The 22396-nt window shown below is 40.5% G+C and overlaps 1 protein-coding gene across 2 annotated transcripts in view; it reads right to left on the reverse strand.

Moving 5' to 3' along the window:
• The window catches only part of SCML2 (Scm polycomb group protein like 2), a 94675-nt gene extending 73065 nt beyond the window's left edge, over positions 1-21610 (reverse strand). For both annotated transcript variants that reach the window (XM_082608919.1, XM_082608918.1), the window contains exons 1-2: positions 21268-21610; positions 2074-2119 (exon numbers count right to left, since the gene is read on the reverse strand). In XM_082608919.1, coding sequence (XP_082465045.1) covers positions 2074-2119; positions 21268-21570 — 349 coding nt within the window. In that variant the 5' untranslated portion in view covers positions 21571-21610. The remainder of the gene's footprint in view (positions 1-2073; positions 2120-21267) is intronic.
• Between the last annotated feature and the right edge of the window lie 786 nt (positions 21611-22396).

The raw sequence follows: 22396 nt of genomic DNA on the forward strand, positions 1-22396 counted from the left end.
GCTGAGTCTGCGCGTCCGGAGCCTGTGCTCCACAACGGGAGAGGCCACAACAGTGAGAGGCCCGCGTACCACAGGAAAAAAAAAAAAAAAAAAAAAAGGGAAGCTAGAATACAGTGTAATTCAATGGACTAGGCAAAGTTTTTCTCTGTGCTAGGCTGAGGAACTCAAACAGTACTGGACCTTGGGACTTCAACAAGTCTAAGATGTATTTCATCCACATTTATTACAGTATATATTTCTTAAATGACTCATTTAAAAATTAATCATAATACTATTATTATGCTGAAAAATTAACCAAAATTATTTAATATTATCAAATAAGTGGTCAGTATTCTCATTTTTCCCATTGTCCTGAATATTTTAAATGTGTCTGTTTCAATCAGGACCCAAATAAAGTCCATACAGAGCAATGGCAGATACATTTCTTAAATTTCTTTTGATCTATAGACTCCTCCTCCTCCTCCTTCTTTTTCCCCCTTCCCCTAGCAATTTTTTTGCCGATGATACCAGTTCAGATTTTTCCAGTCTGGAGTTTGCTGACTATTTCCTCATGATGCTGAGTTCTTCTGGTCCTTATATTTTCTCTAAATTCGTACTGCTATTTCGAGCCAGAAGAGCTTAACCAGATTCAGGTTTGGCTTTTTTGGGAGGAGGAGAGAAGATGACTTCATAGGTACTTCTCACAAGGGGTTCCTAATATACCTAGTTCTCTCTCTTTTTGTGATATGAGCCATCATGGATGATTATTGCCTAGATCCATTAGTTCATTAGTGGCTGAAAAATGGAGGTATTCTAATTATCATCCTGTCTTTATTAGCCAGAAAACTTCTAGAGAGAGAAACCTCCCCTCTTCAACCATTCAGTTACCTTGAGGTAGAGCTCACAAAGGGAAGTCACAATCAACACTTTGTTCTTTTCCTTTATTTTCTAGTTTTCAAGATAATGAATTGTATCTGTGGGACTTCCCTGGCGGTCCAGTGGTTAAGACTCTGTGCTTCTAATATAGGGGGCATGGATTCGATCCTGGTTGGCGAACTAAGATCCCACATGCCGTGCGGCCAAAAAATTTTAAAAATTAAAAAAAAAAAAAAGAGTTGTAGCCCTACCATTCTCCACAGATGACAAATAAATTTTGTTTTGTTTTTTAGTATCATTATGAACTAACGAATTTAACCACACTTGATGTGTTTCCACCTATTGCTGTTTTACCCTTACTGATGCTTGAATTGTCAAGTGACAAGCTTCTTAAAAAAGAATCTATGAATGATGCCAGGTATACCATTTAAGGTAACAGATCTACTTTCCGGTTATGACTGAGTGACTCTTCAAGATACGTGAACACTTGAAAGGGATGTATGGGCTGCTCTCTATTTAAATAATTTGGCTAGTATGAAGACAGTACACATTTATATTTACTAAATAGTTCTACAGTAAGATTTTCTAATAGGAAAGAAAGTGAAATTATAAAGGCCTGGTTCCTGCTCTAGGGAAGCTAAGAATCTAGGTACAGAGACTATACTAAACTAATACACTTGACAAAAATGGAAATAGCAGAGCACAACATTCAGCATGCGGCCAGAGAAAAAGTCATGAGAGACAGAAGACTTAAACTGGGTCTTGAAGGAAGAACAGGATTTAGAACAACAAAGGTATGAAGAATGTATTAACGGGAAAGAAAATACAACTCAAAACAGAGAGTGCAAATGAGTGTGGCATATTCATGGGACAGTGAGCAAACTTCTCACTAGAGCAGGACAGGATGAAGCATTTTTTAAATCACCCATATTAGAGTAAGAAAATCTGGACTGTGATCTTGGCTGTCACAGATTGTTATATGACCTGTTCACTTAACCTCCCTCAGTGTCAGCTTTCTCATTTATAAAACTAAGAAGGGAAGACAAGATTACCTTTAATAGCTATTCAGTTCTAAAATTCCAATTCTAAGCACCTAACGTCTTCTGTAACTTTACTTTTAAAAAGGCTTTTTTTCCCCAAACATTCAATCTACCAAAAGATAATCATTCCCAATGAATAACTGAAAATATTTATCATCTTTAGACAAGTAAATCTTACCTTCATTCACTGTTCGCCCCATGGTATCCCTCTCTGGTGTTCTTTCCTACAAGGTGAAAAATCAATTACTACCTCCTTTTAACGTAATACATTTCTGAATGGTGGTATTATTACAAATCAGCTATAATGGGACTACAACAAACTAAAAAGCTTTTGCACAGTGAAGGAAACTATCAACAAAATGAAAAAGCAAACTACTGAATGGTAAAAGATATTTGCAAATAATATATCCAATAAGGGGTTGATATCCAAAATATATAAATATCTCATACAACTCAACATCAAAAAAACAAACAACCTGATTAAAAAATGGGCAGAGGATGTGAACAGACACTTTTCCAAAGAAGATATACAAATGGCCAATAGGCACATGAAAAGATGTTCAACAACACTAGTCATCAGGGAAATGCAAATCAAAACTTCAATGACATACCACCTCACACCTGTCAGAATGGCTATTATCAAAAAGACAACAAATAGGGCTTCCCTGTTGGCGCAGTGGTTGAGAGTCCGCCTGCCGATGCAGGGAACACGGGTTCGTGTCCTGGTCCGGGAAGATCCCACATACCACGGAGCGGCTGGGCCCATGAGCCATGGCCGCTGAGCCTGCACGTCCGGAGCCTGTGCTCCGCAACGGGAGAGGCCACAACAGTGAGAGGCCCGCGTACCACAAAAAAAAAAAAAAAAAAAAGACAACAAATAACAAGTGTTGGTGAGGGTGTGGAGAAAAGGGAGCCCTCGTGCACTGTTGTTGAGAATGCAAATTGGTGCAGCCACTATGGAAAACAGTAATGGAGACTCCTCAAAAAATTAAAAATAGAACTACTGTACGATCCAGCAACCCGACTCCTGGGTATTTATCTAAAGAAAACAAAAACACTAATCAAAAATATATATGCACCCCTACATTCAATGCAGCATTATTTACAACAGCCAAGATATGGAAGCAACCCAAGCATCCATAAACAGATGCATGGATAAAGAAGATGTGATATATATACACAATGAAGTATTACTCAGCCATAAAAAAATAAAATAAAATCTTGCCATTTGCAAACAACATGGATGGACCTAGAGAGTATTATGCTAAGTGAAGTAAGTCAGACAAAGACAAATACTGTATGATTTCTTATATGTGGAATCTAAAAAAACAAAACAAATGAACAAACATAACAAAACAAAAACAGTCGTAGATACAGAAAACAAACAGGTGGTTGCCAGAGGGGAAGGGGTTGGGAGGAAGAAAGAAAGGTGAGGGAGATTAAGAGGTACAAACTTTCAGTTGCAAAAAATGAGTCAGAGGTATGAAATGTATAGTGTGGGGAATACAGTCCATAATTATGTAATATCTTTGTATGGTAACAGATCATGATTGTAACTAGACTTATCGTGGTAATCATTTTGAAATGTACAGAAATATGGAATCACTATGTTGTATAACAGGAACTAACATAGTGTTGTAGGTCAATTACACTTTAAAAACAAAGAAAGAAACAAACTCATAGAAAAAAAGATCAGATTTAATTATCAGATCAGATAAATAAATAATTAATTATCTAACAAAGCAGGATAAAATACAGGCTCTTTGGGAAGTTAGGAGGTACTGTGAACTGGGAATATAAAAGAAGCCGCCTCAGAGGAAATGGTAGGTAAACTGGTACTTTCAAGGTGAGCATTTCAATGAGCAGAGAAGAATGAGAGAGGAATTTCAGGCTGAAGGTACAAAATGAGTGGACACTAAAGAAGAGCCTGCCTCCTCTACTTGATTATGAAATGCTGGAGTTGCTCAGGTTTCTTCTGGGCTCTCATCTCCCTCTAAAGTCTCTCAGGAGCCACCCATACACAGATGACTTGCAAAGCATTACCTTTCCTTCCCAGACTTCGCCTCTGAAAGTCAGACTGAAATAATTAAATGGATTGGCTATTTGATACCACTGGGAAGATGCTGTCAATTAAGGACTATAGCCATAGCAGCAAAAGAAAAAGTGAAATATATAGAGGGTGCTGAATCGAAGCAGAAAGTAAAGGGGGACAAGCTGTAATCCAGGTAGGGAACAAAGGCACTTAACCAACACTAGTCAGAAAGTAAAAAGCTGTGAATTACATTAAAGTTAAGTCCCATTACTACACAAAGGGATTCAGTTCAAAAAAACTGAGGGATGAGTCACACATAGAAGATATACCCAGGTTCCTATGTCCTTCTCTAAAATCTCTAACCCATAACTGAGTTCTGAATCTCAACTGGTATCAATTCCTCCCATTAGTTGAGTAAGTGATTTTGTAAATCCTAGAAGGTGAAAAAATATGTTTAGAAATAATTAAAACCAAATCTTTTTAATCTTTTTTTTAATTGAAGTAGTTGATTTACAATGTTGTGTTAGTTTCTGCTCTACAGCAAAGTGACTCAATTATACACACATATACATTCTTTTTTATACTCTTTTCCTGAAGACCTAAATAAAGAAATCCATGTACCATGTTCACAAGTTGGAAGATTTCTAATCACAAGAGAAACTGGATTTAACCATGATTAAATTTTCTGTTTATCCAAAGGTACTGTTTAATCAAGATGGAGTAGTATTGGCATCAGGGCAGACATATAGATCAATGGAACAGAACAGAGAGCCCTGAAAGGTCCACCTATATACGGTCAATAGATTTTCAACAAAGCGCCAAGGTAATTCAGTGGACCAAGGATGGTTTTGGTTTTTTGCTTATTTTTTCAACAAATGGTGCTGGAACATATCTACATACAAAAAAAAAAAAAACCTACAATGAGGTACCACCTCACACCGGTCAGAATGGCATCACTGGAAACGAAATCATCTCAAGGAAATAACTGTACTCCCATGTTCACTGCAGCATTATTTGCAGTAGTGAGGGTATGGAAACACCTAAGTGTCCAACGACAGATAAACAGATAAAGAAAATGTGATGTGTATATGTCCAATGGAATATTATTTAACCTTATAAAAGAAGGAAACCTTGCCATTTGTGACAATACAAATGAACCTGGAGAGCATTATACTAAATGAAATGAGCCAAAGACAAACACTACATGGTATTATTTACATGTGAACTCTTAAAAAAAAAAAAGGAAATATGTGAGGTGATGGATATGTTAATTAACTTGATTGTGGAAATCCTTTCACACTATATATGAATATCAAATTATTACTTTGTGCACTTTAAATATACTACAATTTTATTAGTCAATTATACCTCAATAAAGCTGGGTGGGGAAAAAAAAGAATGGCCATCATTAAAAAGTCTTCAAATAACAAATGCTGAGGACTTCCCTGGTGGTCTAGTGGTAAAGAATCCGCCTTCCAATGCAAGGAACGTAGGTTCGATCCCTGGTTGGGGAACTAAGATCCCACATGCCGTGGGGCAACTAAGCCCGTGGCCATAACTACTGAGCTCGCCCGCCTCAATCAGAGAGCCCGCATGCCACAAACTACAGAGCCCACGCGCCACAACTAGAGAGAGAAAACCTGCATGCCACAACCAGAGAGAAGCCCACGCACTGCAACAAAAAGCCTACGTGCCACAACAAAAGATCCCGCATGCCTCAACGAAGATCCCACATGCCACATCTAAGACCCGATGCAGCCAAAAAAAATAAAGAAAAAAAAAGCCACACTGCGAGTGTGGGATTAGCAAATGTAAACTATTTTATATAGGATGGATAAACAACAGGGTCCTACTAGCACGGGAACTATATTCAATATCCTGTGGTAAACCATAATGGACGGACTTCCCTGGTGGTCCAGTGGTTAAGAATCCGCCTTCCAATGCAAGGGAAGAGGGTTTGATCCCTGGCTGGGGAACTAAGATCCACATGCCGTGGGGCAACTTAAGCCCGCGTGCCACAACTAGAGAAGCCTGAGCACCGCAACTAAGACCTGACGCAGCCAAATAAATTTAAATAAATAAACAAATAAAAATGGTCCAGATCAAAAAAACCTTAAAAAAAACATAATGGAAAAGAATATAAAAAAAAGAATGTCTGTATGTGTATAACGGAGTCACTGTGCTGTACAGCAGAGATTGGCACAGCATTGTAAATCAACTATACTTCAATTTAAAAAAAAGAAAAACAACACTTACCTCACAACAGACAAAAACTACCTTGAGATAGACCATAAATGTAAATGTAAAGCCTAAAACTATAAAATTTCTAGAGGAAAACATAGAGATCTCGTGACTTTGAGTTAGGCAATGATTTCTTAGATATGACACAGAAAAGCACAACACATAAAACAAAAAATTGATAAATTGGACTTCAAAATAACAACTGCTCTTCAAATGACACTGTTAAGAAAATAAAAGGACAAGCTACAGAATTGGAGAAAATATCTGCAAAACACATATCTGATAAGAGATCTGTACCCAGAATATACAAACTACTCTGACAACTCAATTTTAAAAAGGCAAACAGAGCCCAATAAAAACATAATTGGCAAAAGATTTGGACAATCACTTCGATAAAAAAGATACATAAATGGCCAACTAGCATGTGAAAAGATGTTCAACATCATTAGTATTCTGGGAAGCACAAATTAAAGCCACAATGATATACCACCACATAAATGGCTAAAATTAAAAAGACTGACACTACCAAATGTTGGTGAAGATGAGGAACTGGAACTCTCATTCATTGCTGAGGGTAATGTAAAACAAGTATTCCTATTAAAATAGAACCTTCTTAGAGTTAAATGCAAAGCAAATATTCTTAACTTCAAAACCAATGTTTTGGAATCCAAAGGACTTACTTTAGAGGTAGAACCACAGACCAAAGAATAAAATATTCTACTTATCCCTAGATAAAAACAGGAATAATTCCAGACCCCTTTAGTTTGAGATTAGCCATATTAGATAAAATCAACTCTTTCAGAGTTTGGAAACGTTTCCTTTTCAATTATCATAGTCATTCAGCACCACTGAGCAGACATATCCTCTTATGAAGTCCGAAGTCATGTCAAAAAAAAGACTTCAACATAAAAAAAGAACCCAAACTCTTCAGGAAATGAGTCAGTGATTCAATAAGCCTTCCCTTTCAGTCATTATGGTGTTACAGTGCAGTGAGTTTTTAGGAAGACATCATCAAAAGTGAGCTTGTGTCCACTGTGGTAACTTAAGGATTCTTTCAGGGTCAGGATAAAATCAAAATCATTTGCCCTAAGCACTCTTTTTCACTATAAACAGCCTTTACTGTCTTTCCTCTTGAGCCATGTAGCTTCCATGTTCCACCGCACCAATCATTCCAATGTAGTTTTCCCTTTAAGAGAATATGATCCTGCCCTGTTTTTATTTCCTTTATATATATTCCACAGCACCTAGAACAGCGCTAGGCACAGGTAGATTCAAACTGAACACCTGAGTGAATATTCACCAACCTTTAATAAAACAATATTTCTTTTCAAATATTTTGAAATTCATAAACTTCACTGGAGACTTATTTTATTTCCTACTCTCTCCAATATTCCTACTATCCAAGTTCTATACTTGGCATATGCAAATGTGTAAATTCTCATTCAATTTATGCACCAAATGTACAAAGTGAATGCTTAAACTTACTTTTGAGCAAATAAAGATTTCTGTGTTAAAAAGTATCACTACTTAAAACTATCTTAAACTTCAAAGTGCCATGCACTATACAGACAAAACTGTACAGCAAAATATTACAGCATCCTCCTTGTTAGAAAAATGCCCAAACTCTCTGATGGGAAAATGGGTAATTCCATTCCAAAGAAACAAAGTAAATACACCAACTGTTCCTCTACTGGGCTCTCAAACTACAAAAGCTAATCCATTTAAACCTGCAAAGAGAATAATCTTTTTTGTTTTACTTGAACACGTGACTTTTATTTACAGACATTTATTTACAGACATGTGGGCATAATCCCATGTGTCAAGGGTTTATGCCCATAAGAATCAACAAGACAAGGCCTCTGCCCTCTGGGAGCTCCCCTGCAGGGCTCCCAGGCTGTGGAGCAGATATGGAAGCAAGTCTTATATAATAGGAGTTGTTTACCTGCTCACCTCTCCTCACAGACTGTAAAGTGATTGAGAATTACTCTTCCCTGTAGCTCTCTCACAGCTAGCACAAAGCCTTGCACTTAAAAAAAAAGTACTCAGGGCTTCCCTGGTGGCGCAGTGGTTGAGAGTCCGCCTGCCGATGCAGGGGACGCGGGTTCGTGCCCCAGTCCGGGAAGATCCCACATGCCGCAGAGCGGCTGGGCCCATGAGCCATGGCCGCTGAGCCTGCGTGTCTGGAGCCTGTGCTCCACAACGGGAGAGGCCACAGCAGTGAGAGGCCCTCGTACCGAGAAAAAAAAAAAAAAAAAAAAAGTACTCAAAGGTTCTGTTAGTAACTAAAATCTCACTCTAAATGTATATATAGGTCTCTATAGGATTATATGAGTAAAAGATTATTTAAGCATGGAGAGAAACACAGGACATATACTAGGTTGTTAATAAGGCTTACCTGGGAGGGTAAAGATGATGGGGTGTGTGTGGGAGAGGGCATTATAAATATATTTTGTGTGATATAATTCTATTTGTATAAAATTTTGCACAAGCTTGTATAAAGTAATACAAAAATATTTTGGTGATCCTCCTTTTCTGCATCACAGGGTGGTGAGATTTTAGGTGACCTTTATTTTCTTCCTTATATTTTTATGTATGATTTGAATTCTTTACAATGGTATATATTAAATAATCAGAGAAAGTTATTTTCATTTGTGGGGGGGGATGTACCCTGACAGGTTTTTTTTTAAATAATCCCTAAATGTTGTTATATTATTAAGAAGCTCTGTATATGCAATCCTGGCTTATCACATAAGTTTTAACAAATTATATGGTTACTGTGATGGTTACTGGTAGCCATAACAATTACACAGAAATATTATTTCTAGTGCTTAAAGCCGTTACAAATTACTTCATCTCCCTGAGTCTTGGGTTTTCCCACGTGTAAATTAAAGCTAATACCATCTACACTTCATAGTGTGGTCATGAAATTAAATGTAGTCATGAAATTAAATGAGATAGTGTAGGTACAGCATCTAGCACAGTATCCTGAACAACTGGAAGCTCAAAGACTGTTTTCTATCCCATCCCATCTGTCCTAATTAAAACACCCCAAGGTGAGTGAGTTTTAGCATTAACACAACATTAATTACGTTATAAAGTGGAACTACATTCCTACTTTGATTCCTGAGCATTACTTATTCTCTTCCAAAGTATAAACTAAAAAGGTGCTGTTTAAAGAAACAAATGCTAAGTTTAAGGCACTCTTAAATTAAGCAGTAATAAATATATATATATGTAATGCCCAGACATATAATTACCAAAGAAAGCAGCCACCATCCCCAACCAGCATTATCCGAAAGCCTATATATTCTAGCTAAAGCCAAAAAAACCTTGCTGTCACCCCATGTTGGATGACTCTGAGGTATAATTATTCATGAATATATTATTTCCTTTAGGGTTGGTGAGTATTGGAAATAGCTTTAGGTTCTTTGTGAACTAAAATGGTCTTTGTGGGCTTCCCTGGTGGTACAGTGCTAATACAGGGGACACGGGTTCACGCCCTGGTCTGGGGAGATCCCACATGCCACAGAGCAACTACGCCCGCGAGCCACAACTACTGAAGCCCACATGCCTAGAGCCTGCGATCCACAACAAGAGAAGCCACCGCAATGAGAAGCCCGCACACCACAACGAAGAGTGGCCCCCCCTCGCAGCAACTAGAGAAAGCCCGCGCGCAGCAACGAAGACCCAATGCAGCCACAAAAAAAAAAAGCACATACAAATTGAATGGGAAAGATAGACATTTTCCTAGGACTGAATACTAGGAGAAATTTGTACAGATTCTGATGTAAAGGAACATTGGCTAATTTAATAGGAAGTATCTTTAACTATAATTTGAGAAAAAATAAAAGGTGCATTGTCCCTGTTATAATGCCCCAGCATTACAATGTAATTCACCTATGTCTTTCAGTCGCACTAGAAGGACAGAGATTATAGGAGTTAAAGGACTACACCACAATCTGTTGGTAAACCCTGGATAGCATCAATTCATAGGTGAATCCTCAGAATGCCTCAAATAAAGATATACTGTGGAGTTAAGACTCACATACCAGATACACAGACAGCACAGCTATTATCTTTCTGGAAAGTATTAGGAGCCTGACCTTCTTTTAGAAATAAAGATATACCTCATTTCCACAATGGTGGTCTGCAGAAGAAACTACAGAAAAGCTTAGCTTTGCTCTCAATATACTTTGAACTGCCTCAGCACTTTAAGAAAAACTCAAATAAGACCCCCAAAGTAGTTCTCCATGTTACATCGGAGAGAAAAATTAAAAGCTTTGTTTTATTTTTGCCAGCACTAAGGGAAGTTGTTTCACTAAATGTACATAAGGAGCAACTTCGCTGCATTTAAAAAAAAAAAAAATCCAGGGACTTCCCTGGTGGTCCAGCAGTTAAAACTCCACGCTCCCAATGCAGGCGGCCTGGGTTAGATCAGGAAACTAGATGTCAGCACACCGCAACGAAGATCCCACAAGCCTGAACGAAGACCTGACGCAGCCAAATAAATAAATAAATATTTTTAAATAATAATAATAATAATAAAGATTACCTGGTACTGTGTGTTTGAATCACATAACACCTCTTGGCACATCCACTGTGCTCAAAAATATTTTTAAAAATAAATCCAAAAATTCAAGTATAAGCCCCAAAAAAGTAGTAGGTTATAGTGTCTGACATTGACATTTATTTCCTTTACCACAAGACCACAGTTACACTAACTCTAGTAGTTGTATCCAGCAGGCTTTGAACAAGGATAGATAGACTGGGGTCTTTTACAAAACCATCTGTTTTGCAGATTGTATCTTATAACAGAATTAAGGGCTGATAATAGATCAATAAATGCTTTGAAAGCCTTGCATTGTTTTAAACCATTTTCTCAGTATGATTAAACAATGTAAAACACTGATTAAAGTGGAATTATTAAACCTAAAACTCCTATTGCTCTTATCTGATTCTGGAGAAAATTCTACAATTTTTTTTTGAGAAAGACAGTTTTAAAGGACTATTTAGCAAGTTAATGGGTCCATAATTCTAAGATTACAGGACTCTTCCATTATTTGTTTGCTTTTTTTTCTTTTTGCCTTTCCATTGCGTTTTGTTTTGAAGATGAGGTAATACACCTTGAGTCTCTAATTAGAGACCACTACCTGAAGAGTCAACTAGGGGCAACATTTTGACAAGGGCAGGAACTAGCAAGAAATTTCCCAGGGCCCTTGTCGACTTTAGGCCATTAGTCAGATGTTATAAAATGGATGGAATTACAGAATCTCAACCTGAGAGAATATAAAAATAAACAAAATACAGATGCTAAGCTGAAAAAAATAAATTTGTTCCCTCACCAACAGCAAGGTTTGCTGCCATATGTGCCAGACAGAAGTCCCATAGGTGAGAATAAAGTCCAAACTTAAGCATTCATTATTCACTTGTTCACTCAACCTCCCATTTGACAGACATTAAAATCCACATTTTTTGAAAGAGTAAAGTGACCTTAAATTGAGACAACATTGAATTTTTTATCAGTGTAGAAAAATTCTCAACTATATTATACATTTACCAGACTAACCGTTTCCTGATGACCAGGGTTTTTGGTAATAAATATAATAACACCCATAACACAAAGGGTTGCTGGGCTACCTCACTTTCTGCAATCTGGCCTCTACCTCCCCACTTCTATAACTGCTTTCCAAGGCTCCAGTTACCCCCCAGACAACAAACCCAATTACAGTGTTTCAGTCTTACTTCCCCTTGACATTTCAGGAACCCTCTGTGATAGATCCATCAACCCTCATCCTAAGACACCGCTCCTCTCTGAGCCTCATATGTAGGTAGGACCTGGTGGTCCTACCTCTATTATCTCTTTGTGTCTACTTCCTCCTTCTGTCCCAGCTGTTGATCTTCTGTAGTCACTCAGTCTCTTCCTCTAGATTCTACAAATTTTTAGAGTCTAGAATCTCGTTCTATTCCACGGTTCATGCAACATCCCTATGTGCATAACTCCTATATCAGCACCTCTAGTCCCAATCTCTCTCCAAAATTTCTACTCTAGCCAAATGAACATCAGTCTGAATGCCTCACAACCACCTCAAATACTACATATTTTTAAAAATCAAACTCAGGAATTACGTGGTGGTCCAGTGGTTAGGACTCCACGCTTCCACTGCAGGGGGCCTGGATTCGATCCCTGGTTGGGGAACTAAGATCCCACAAGCCAAGAAGCACGGCCAAAAATCAGAAAAACAAAAAAATCAAACTCTTTTGTCCTCCAAAATGAGCTCCTCTTCCTCTGCTTCCTATTCTAGACATCACAAACTCCCAATTTTTCTGAATTAAAAGTCATCTTTGAGTCCCCTCCTCCTTTGTCCAATATCTTATCAGTTACCAAGTTCTGTTGATTCTTGAAGCTCGGAAAGCTGGTAGTGAAAGAAAAATGATTCAAACCTAAGTTTGTCAGGCACCAAAAGACAGGGATACAATACACTGTTCACACTTTGAAAGGGAGAAGTAAGGAGACATACACACCATGCACCCTGCACAGAATGGATCCTTGAAGGCAGGAGAAAATAAAGATTATGGTCCCTGGGGTCTACTGATGGTGGTGCTGGCAGTGGTAAATAATAAATACTAAGAACTGTCACTTACTGACCTCTTGCTAAATGTCTGGTGCCCTACTAGGGTCTTTATAGTCATTTTTCTTATCTAAAGCCTATTACAAGCCTGTAGGGTTAATACTGTTATTAATGGCCATTTGAAAGTTAAAGATGTTGAAGCTCAAAGACCTGTACAATTATCACCCAGCTAGATTAAAACCTAGGTCCATGAATGCTAAGCCATTATGCTAAAATTGCTTCTCTTGTGTTTGTGTGCATGCCTTATCTCCCCTACTAGATAAGCTTTTGGGGGCAGTACCATGTCTGGTTCACCTTTGTATTCTGCAGTGTCTATCCACCATGTCCATCACATAGTAGAGCCTCCAAAATGTTTGCTAAATGAGTAAATCTGTTGTGCTACAGTATACTTATACATAAACCATATAGTCCCAGAACATTGTGGTTTTTTAAAATAATTTTGGTGAGGTTTTCTTTTGGCTGTCATTGTTCTCCATTCTTTTCTGCAATGTCTACTCTGCTGTCTTAGTCTACACACAAATCTAGATCAGTGGGCCAAGGAGAAAGTTCTGTGAGATATGAGATAGTCCCCCACTCCCCACATCTCCCTCCTTCCCAACATCTGATACACCTTCATTTTTCTTACTCTGAATTTGATTTCTAGGATGTTTGAAGTCTCAAAAAGACAGGCCCCAGTACAAATGTGTTATTATTACAGGTATTTTTCCAGGGAGAAGAACAACTAGATATACTATGCTGTACCAGAATTCAGTTTATAAATTGCAACTACATAGCAGTTTGAACTAAAACATGCGTTTTAAACCAATATTCACAAAAAAGGGAAAAGACACAGTCCCTACACACAAAATAATTTAACTGCAAAAATATTTCATTACATCCCTTTGAGCATAATCAATAGTATAAGAAGTTTCAAGGCTAAAAGAGGTTTACATATATGTCTGCTGGTAGTTTTAAAGAAAAGGTTGAAAGAAGTGACTAAAGTTATACACACACATAATTCACCAAAAACTATTGATGAAATAGCACAGGTAGAACTTTTTTTCTTTTTTAATCTATCTTGTTATAAAGACACTTTTCAAATTTGAAAAACAAACAAAAAAGTTCTTCTTTATTGCTCAGTCAATATGCAAGAAAACGATAGAGAAGTCTAAATTAACTGCATAAAATAACACCTTTAAGTTTTTCATTTTGACTTGAAAATAGTTTATTACTTTCATTTCAAGAAGTACTTCACATTTATACCTAAATGCAAAAGCACTTGACTTAATTGAAATATATTATAGCTATATGTTTTCCTTTGACAAAGAGAAGCTAGCTCTTCTAACTAAAAATTTGCTCCTGGTAAGATGATTATCTTAACAGGTTTACAGAAGTGTATACAGTTGGCTCTCAGTATCCATGGATGTAGAACCCACGGATACAGAGGGCCGATTGTGCTAAGCCATTTTATATAAGGGACTTGAGCACCCATAGGTTTTGGTATCCGAGGGGGTTCTGGAACCAATACCCCACAGATACAGAGGGACAACTGTAGGATATCCATTGCACAGCTATACATAACTTGTTGAATTGGACATGATTCATCATTTTAAGATTTCACAAGCATCTACTCTATTTACTTAGTATTCAAATTTCCCCATTTTCTGATATATTTATAAATATAATCAGAAAAAATCTAAATTCTAATGTTGTAATTACTTTGAAAAATAAGATCCCATCTCTGAACTGTGAATAGTCAATATTAAGAATGAACATTTTTAGGGACTTCCCTGGTGGTCCAGTGGTTAAGACTCTGCGCTCCCAATGCAGGAGACCCAGGTTCGATCCCTGGTCAGGGAACTAGATCCTACATGCTGCAACTAAAAGATCCCGCAGACTGCAACTAAGACCCAGTGCAGCCAAATAAACAAATAAATATTTTTTTAAAAGAATGAACATTTTTAGTAGTGAGGATGTATCAAATCAAGCTTTCTGGAGGAGCAACTTTAATTATGCTTTAGTAAAGTCTACCCCCAACGACTTAGAAATTAATCTTTTTCTGTGTTAAAGCAAACCCAAGAAGAAAACAACTATTTTCAAGAATTTTTAATTTATCTAATAAATTATAGTCTCCAGGGCTTCCCTGGTGGCTCAGTGGTTAAGAATCCACCTGCCAATGCAGGCGACACGGGTTCGAGCCCTGGCCCAGAAAGATCCCACATGCCGCGGAGCAACTAAGCCCATGCACCACAACTACTGAGCCTGCACTCTAGAGCCCGCATGCCACAACTACTGAGCCCGCGTGCCACAACTACTGAAGCCCACGCGCCTATAGCCCGTGCTCTGCAACAAGAGAAGCCCCTGCAATAAAAAGCCCGCGCAGCTCAACGAAGAGTAGCCCCCACTCGCCGCAACCAGAGAAACCCCGCGCACAGCAATGAAGACCCAACGCAGCCAAATAAATAAATAAATTATAGTCTCCAAGTTAAATAATTAATCCCTTACAATTTTATTTTATTTATTTTTTTTTTTTTTTTGCGGTATGCGGGCCTCTCACTGTTGTGGCCTCTCCCGTCGCGGAGCACAGGCTCCGGACGCGCAGGCCCAGCGGCCATGGCTCACGGGCCCAGCCGCTCCGCGGCATATGGGATCCTCCCAGACCGGGGCACGAACCCGCATCCCCTGCATCGGCAGGCGGACTCTCAACCACTGCGCCACCAGGGAGGCCCTGTCCCTTACAATTTTAAAACAATATATGTGAATGCTATGCATTTAGTTAAGAAGTGAGTCATTCAGAAAACAGATAAATGAAAAAAGTCAAGGGTTGCCAAAATCCCAGTTTATAGTTGTAAATTCCTAAGGTTTTAAAGCACAGCCACAGGCTAATTGCCCAAAGACCTGTTGCCCAGGACATTTGCAGAGGACTGAAGTTAATAGCAGGGCATGGCAATTTACCACAGGCAGCTCTCAGTGCAACATTCTGACAAAAGAACTGGGTCAGGTTACAGCCTGTTCCTATTATCACAGCAGTCTAGATTTATGGTTTCTAACACTGGCCCTACAAGAAATAATGGAAATGATGACAACAACAATCCCTGCTAGACAACAGATTACAGAAAAGCATGCAATAAACCACAATCTGAAGTGACCAGAAAACTAAACATCCCTGACAATGCTTAAAACATGAGGCAGGTGTCAGTAAATTACCCATTTAAACATTTCTACAACCTCTCAAAACCTCAGCACAAAAAATCTCAAATCAGAGTTTCTAATCTAAAGCCAAGCAATATACAAAGGTATTTAAATTATTGAGTACTATAGTTTAATTCTTTTAGTAACCATCAAAGACAATGTAGTTCATTTGAACAGATTTATGAAACTCTACCAAATTAATAAAAAATAAAGAGAATAATGAACATTACTTTTCAAATAACTTTAAAGTATACTGGAAAACACTCCAAATGATACTTAACATCTTTCAAAAGAAAAAAAAAAAAGGCAGTTTCACAGCAAAGGGCACAAGTTTACAACTGTATTCAGAGAGGCAAGAGAACTGCAGAAGATAAACATGTGATTCATTCACTGCTTAATTTAAAACTAAAAGAAGTTTGTCAATACATTTGCTTAAAAGACTATGTCAAGGTTACAAGGTACATACCAAGCAAACGGAGCTGTTTGTCTGGAATTCAACACCAGTTAATCCTTATGAGAAACAGAGGTCGAGAAAAATCAAATATGTATTCTAAACCCAAAAAGCAAAGAGAGTTCCACCAACTTTCCCCTGAGAAAAGAAAGCATCCTCAAGATATGCCCTAAAATTGCAATATATCTGCCCCTCCTGAAGTTTACAATGGCATGTTACCACAAAAGGTGGGTACTCTCTTTCCGCTCTTACAACAATTTGCTCCTATAAACTTAGGAAGGGGCAGAGCCACAGCCATAAACACAGGTCACAAGTAGTAGGTAGTCAAATGCTCTCTACCTTCAAATGTTTCCCAGCTCATTACTCATACAAAGCTTATCTTTTTTTTTTTAACTCCTTGGTTAAATAATGAATTCACCTAGTCTATGTCAGATGAGTAGGAGCCTCAAATCTTTCACTGTTAACACAGTAAGATATTCTCATTTCTTATGCTAAAATCTTTCCATCACATGCCTAAAAAATGAAAGTAAGAGAAAGGTTTAGGAATATATGTTTAGTAGAAATCATTTAGCATAAAAAGCACAAGTATTATTATTTCTAAGGTAGCCAAGGTTTACTTATTAGACAACGTAAAGACAAAATAAAAATAAGCAAAAACGCCTTACTCATGAAAACCAAACAACATATGCATATTTCAAATCTTAGATGGTTTCTGAAATTTTCTAAAGTTATCGTGCTTTAAGAATGGTCACCTCTGATATCTTTTAAAAAATGAGATGTTGTCGCTACAGTAAAGTCATTTCTACTCTTAGAGTAACCAAAGCTCAAATTAGTTAGAGCCTGGAAAACTTATCACTAAATTATACCAACCTATTTTAATCTAAGAGCAGTGGTTTCTCTTATTTATTTCCCCAAGACGAAAGGATTATAAAGATTAAGACTCCAAGACGGGACTTCCCTGGTGGCGCAGAGGTTAAGAATCTGCCTGCCAATGCAGGGGACACGGGTTCGAGCCCTGGTCCAGGAAAATCCCACATGCCGCGGAGCAACCAAGCCCATGAGCCACAATTACTGGAGCCCGCGCGCCCTAGAGCCCGTGCTCCGCAACAAGAGAAGCCACCGCAATGAGAAACCCCCGGCAACTAGAGAAAGCCCGCGCTCAGCAACTAAGACCCAACACAGCCAAAAACAAAAAATGACTCCAAGCCAAGGAAGGGTAAACTTTTTCTTTCAAAATGACCAACATTTGCCATTTTCAAAATTTCCATGTCTTTGGTTCCTGAAATCATTAATCACTTCAAATTCTAAGATATTATGTAGTAATTTTCAGACACTAATGATGTTCCTTAAATTCTTAAGGGCACTTGATTTGCTCACTCCAAACTACAAAATATCTGGCAATGGCAGACCAATATTCATACCATAGCCTCATGGCTCTAACGCTGATGACTAGCAGAGTTCACTTTGTTCATATCTTATATATCCTAAAAACCAGGAATATTACTAGGAGGAGACAATGAGACGCCCAGGGAGGTGACCTAATAGAGAACATGATCTCAGATTTCCATTCACAATTGGAATGAAAATTGACCTGGCCTAAAGGGAAAAAAAGCAGCAGAGTAACCTGGCAAAAAAAAAAAAAAAAAAAAAAAAAAAACTAGAGGTGACTAATAACTAAAATAGCAGAGGATCCTTTGCATCCTCCAGTGTTCCAGTTACCAAAGTTCCAACAGTCATTTCTATTAACCCAAACAGAGGGGCAGTAAAATATTCAAGTGAAGTTTTCCTCCTCCCTCCCTCTCTCCCCACCCTCCAAGAGCTCAAACTAAAATTGGGATTTGGATCTTCCTTAAGTGGAAAAAGGGGCTATGTCATTTTCATTCAAAAAATTTGGCATTTACTCAGCCTTCTCAAGGCACTTTACTATCATCAATTATTTCTCAGTGAGAGAGTGCAGGATTACCCTGACCATTTCACTGATGCGGAAACAGACACCAACAGCAAAGGGAACAGGGGCAGGAAGAGGGGCGATAGGAAGCATCTGGGAGGAACAGGCAGGCAGCTAAAAAGGAACAAACCCAAAAGAAAATGAGAGTCACATCTGGCTTATAGCTGACCATCATAACCCTTGTTACTTTTTAGCTCAGAGAGATTTCTGAAACGTTTTGAAAAAAGAAAGTGCTCTAAATTATCAGTTTATATCTTGTTACAGCCTAAACTTCTTGGTCATAGAAGTAAAGTTACTTAGCATTAAAAACTACCCACTATCCAGAGCCCATACTGATTTCAATTTATACCAGTAATTCATTTTCTCTCTCAAGCCTAACCAGTATGTTACCTGTTTGACCCAGAAAACAATCTCTCATAAAAATATCTTTATATCAACATAATCATAACAAAAAAGGCCCAAAGTTAATATCACATAAGTCAGAAATAATTCACAGTTCCACTCAAATTTTGTTTAGAGAATTATGACCAAAACATTGACTCTCTGAATTTGCCACTGAAATAAGAGGACTACTTGTTCTACATTCGTATTGATTTTCTTAACTATAACCTTGAAAATTTCAGGAATAAACTACTAATAGGAAGCCTTAAACACCCCAGAAACCAGCACACATAGCAGTAGGCTGAACTGAACCCCATACTACAGGCAGCACAGGTAGTTAATAAAAATGTGTTGACTGAAGCATAAATCAAAAAGACTGACCAACTGCCTCACGAGAAAAACCACCTCTTTAAGACTGATTTCAGGGGCTTCCCTGGTGGCGCACTGGTTAAGAATCTGCCTGCCAGTGCAGGGGACACGGGTTTGAGCCCTGGGCCGGAAGATCCCGCATGCCGTGGAGCAACTAAGCCCGTGTGCCTCAACTACTGAGCCTGCGCTCTAGAGCCTGCGAGCCACAACTACTGAAGCCCTCGAGCCACAACTACTGAAGCCAGCGCGCCTAGAGCCCGTGCTCCGCAACGAGAAGCCACCGCAATGAGAAGCCCGCGCACCTCAACGAAGAGCAGCCCCCGCTTGCTGCAAATAGAGAAAGCCTGTGCGCAGCAACGAACAACCCAACGCGGCCAAAAATAAATAAATAAATTAAATTAAAAATCAAAAATTCTATCCGACTGTTTTGAAGAATATGGATAAAGACATAGCCAAACAAATACAAGGCATCAGGTGAGAACTCAAACTTTTCTCAAAATCCCAACTGGACTCAATTCCAAAAGCTATTTTCACATTCCTGCCATTAAATATACAAAACCACAAACATAGTGAAAGGATATTCATCCTTGGAAATACATTATTTAACGCGTAATTTTAAAAAAAGAATAGCAAGAAAGGCAGAACTGTCATTACTGAAGAACATTTCCAAGCAGTGTTATTGAGAAAAATTAAATATGAGTCTATGAACTATTGTTATAATACAACTGCTTGTCATAGGAAGTTGTACTCCATAAATGTTATACATCTTATAATACTCCTTCCCCAAAATAGAAATATGAATAGCTCTGGGAGCATTAAAAATGCAGCAGCATCTGCAGTTGTTTTCGGGAAGAAAACCATCTCCAATAATTTCGCAAATCATATGATCAGAAGGAAGTATTCACTTTCCCTGCCTCAGTTTTCCCCTCCAAACCGACCCATTCACTTTTAGAGATGTCTGTCCTAAAGTCACCCTATAGGTACGTCATAAATGTTAATCTTCTAATTCTTCAAAGAAGAGGCTAACACCAAACTGTAATCACACTTTATAATGAACGACAAACGTATTAAAACTTTTTTAAAAAATCAAGACCTTAAACGGGAACCTGTAACTAAATACCTGTGCTGCCCTAACATTTGGGGTGGGGGGGCGAGGGGAAGGCGGCGCGAATTTTCAGCTCAGCCCTCAAAGCAACGTATAACCTCAAGACGCAAAATCTATTAAATTCGCCTGCTCGCTCTCCCCCTGGCGATTCACACTAGGGTGTAGCACAACCAATATCCAGGTGGAAAAAGCGAGAACGGTATCTCAAAGTGAAGGCAACAGTGGTCCTTTGACCCAGTCATGCCGCGAGAGCACGGCGGCCGCCTCTCCGCTCCTGGGGAGAGCTGGAGCCCGGATCTCCGGCCCCCACTCCCACCCGCACCCCACCCCCAGGGCGGGCCACGCATTCCCGCCCCGCTTCTCCCCCGAAGGCGAGCCACCGGCGCTGCCCCCCACCCAACCGCCTGGAGCCCCGAGCCGCGAGTCCAACGGACACCTGGCACCGGGACCCGAGCCCGCGCTCGGCTACAGGCGCATCCTTCCGCACTGACGTTTACCTCCAAACTCCTAAAGTTATCTCACAAGTCCCCGGAAGGCTCCCGGGCGAGTTTCAGTCCAGACCACGCAAAGTCATCCCTACTCCTCAGCCCCGCCGCCCACCCGCGCGGTCCCGGGACCCCAGCCCGGCCCCATCCACGGCCGGAGGATGCTCTGGAGGGTGCTGTCCGCGATTCGGGTCAGGGGACGACTGGGGAAGAGAGGCCCGGCGCCCGAACGCCGCGGGCGGGATGGGCTGGTGTCCGGCGAACGGGCCCCGGGTGAGTGAGGGGCGTCGCGGAGAGCGCTACGTGGGGCAGGGGAGCCCCGGCCTTGGGGGTGAGGCCGCCGAGGGGCAGCGGAGCTCTGGCCTCGAGGGTGAGGCCGCCGAGAGTGGGTGACCGGAGTGCGGGGCCGAGCTGGGGCCGGACCCCGCCGGGCGGTGAGGGGGCGTTCCGCACGGGGGACGCGCCGCCGAGGACTCCCACCCGCCCGCGGACAACGGCCAGAGCCCAGACGCCACAGCTGCGCCTCTCCGGTACTCACGGGGCCTGGAGTCGCCACGCACCTCGGGTCTCGTCGGCGAAAAGAGCGAAATTCTGTCACACTGGTCCAGCGAGCCGGTACCGGTCTTCACACCGCCGCCGCCATGTTTGAGAAGCCGCGCGCGGAGCCGCGCATGCCCCGCAACCGCCACCGCTGCCCCGCCCCCCGCCCCGCTGCCCGCGTGCCCTGGGGTTGCCGCAAGCTTGCCCTCTGACCTCGGCCGCGTGCGGGGCCCGAGCCCGGGGCTCAGCAGGAAGCCCGCGCGGGCGGTGGCGAGCGATGAGACTCTGCGGCTCGGGGAAAGTCCTTGGCAGTTCTCCCTCATCCTCCCCCCGCCCCAATCTGCCCTCCCGCCAAAAAAAAAAAAAAAAAAAAAAGCCAGTCGCAGCCCATGCACCCAAGACCGTGGTGGGCCCCCAATTGGGAACCCAGGGTCCGCGTCAAGTTTCATCCAAGGGGAACTCGCTCCCCTTGGCCATCGACTTCGACTCTCGGCCACCGCCCACCCTCGCCACGCACCGAAAAGACAGGCGCTTCCCTAAGAACTCAAGCAAGTTCGATGAGCAAGGAAAAGGCAGCTCATTAGAGCAGCTTGAGAAAAGCCACTCCTTCGCGGGTTGCAGCATAGTCCTTGAAACAGCTTTTCTTTTTTTCCCATGGGTTTTTGCCACGCATTCCCCTCCAGCTCCACATTCCGGATTTAGTTGTTCCTCTAAACCCTGGTTTGAGCTAACGAGAACTAGATTAACCTGGAGAGTAAAATAATTTGCTCACAGGTTTCAGGGTGCTCGGGAGCGTGCTCGGGAGCGTCTTCGAGAGTGCATTTTGGGGTCTCCTCTGCCCTATCCCCCTCGCCCCGGACCGAGCGGTTGCGCAGGTGGAGGTCGCACCAAGGGGGAGGGGGCGGGCGTAAAAAAAGCTCCAAAAGGAATCCCTCCGCACAAAATGTAGCAAACAGAAATCCAGAGAAAAACATCCCATTCTTCATTGTTAGGTTGGGTATAGGCAGATTTAAAACTTTTGTTTGAAAAATAATACAACATGCTGTTTTAGCCAAAAGTAAACCATTGGCAGACCTTCTCTCTCTCTACAACTCTTTTCAAAAGTCGGATGGAGGTTTTGCATCCGTGATCTGCTTAACTTAGTATATA

This window comes from Mesoplodon mirus (assembly GCF_964341445.2).
Source record: "Mesoplodon mirus genome assembly, chromosome: X".
Classification (NCBI taxonomy): domain Eukaryota; kingdom Metazoa; phylum Chordata; class Mammalia; order Artiodactyla; family Ziphiidae; genus Mesoplodon; species Mesoplodon mirus.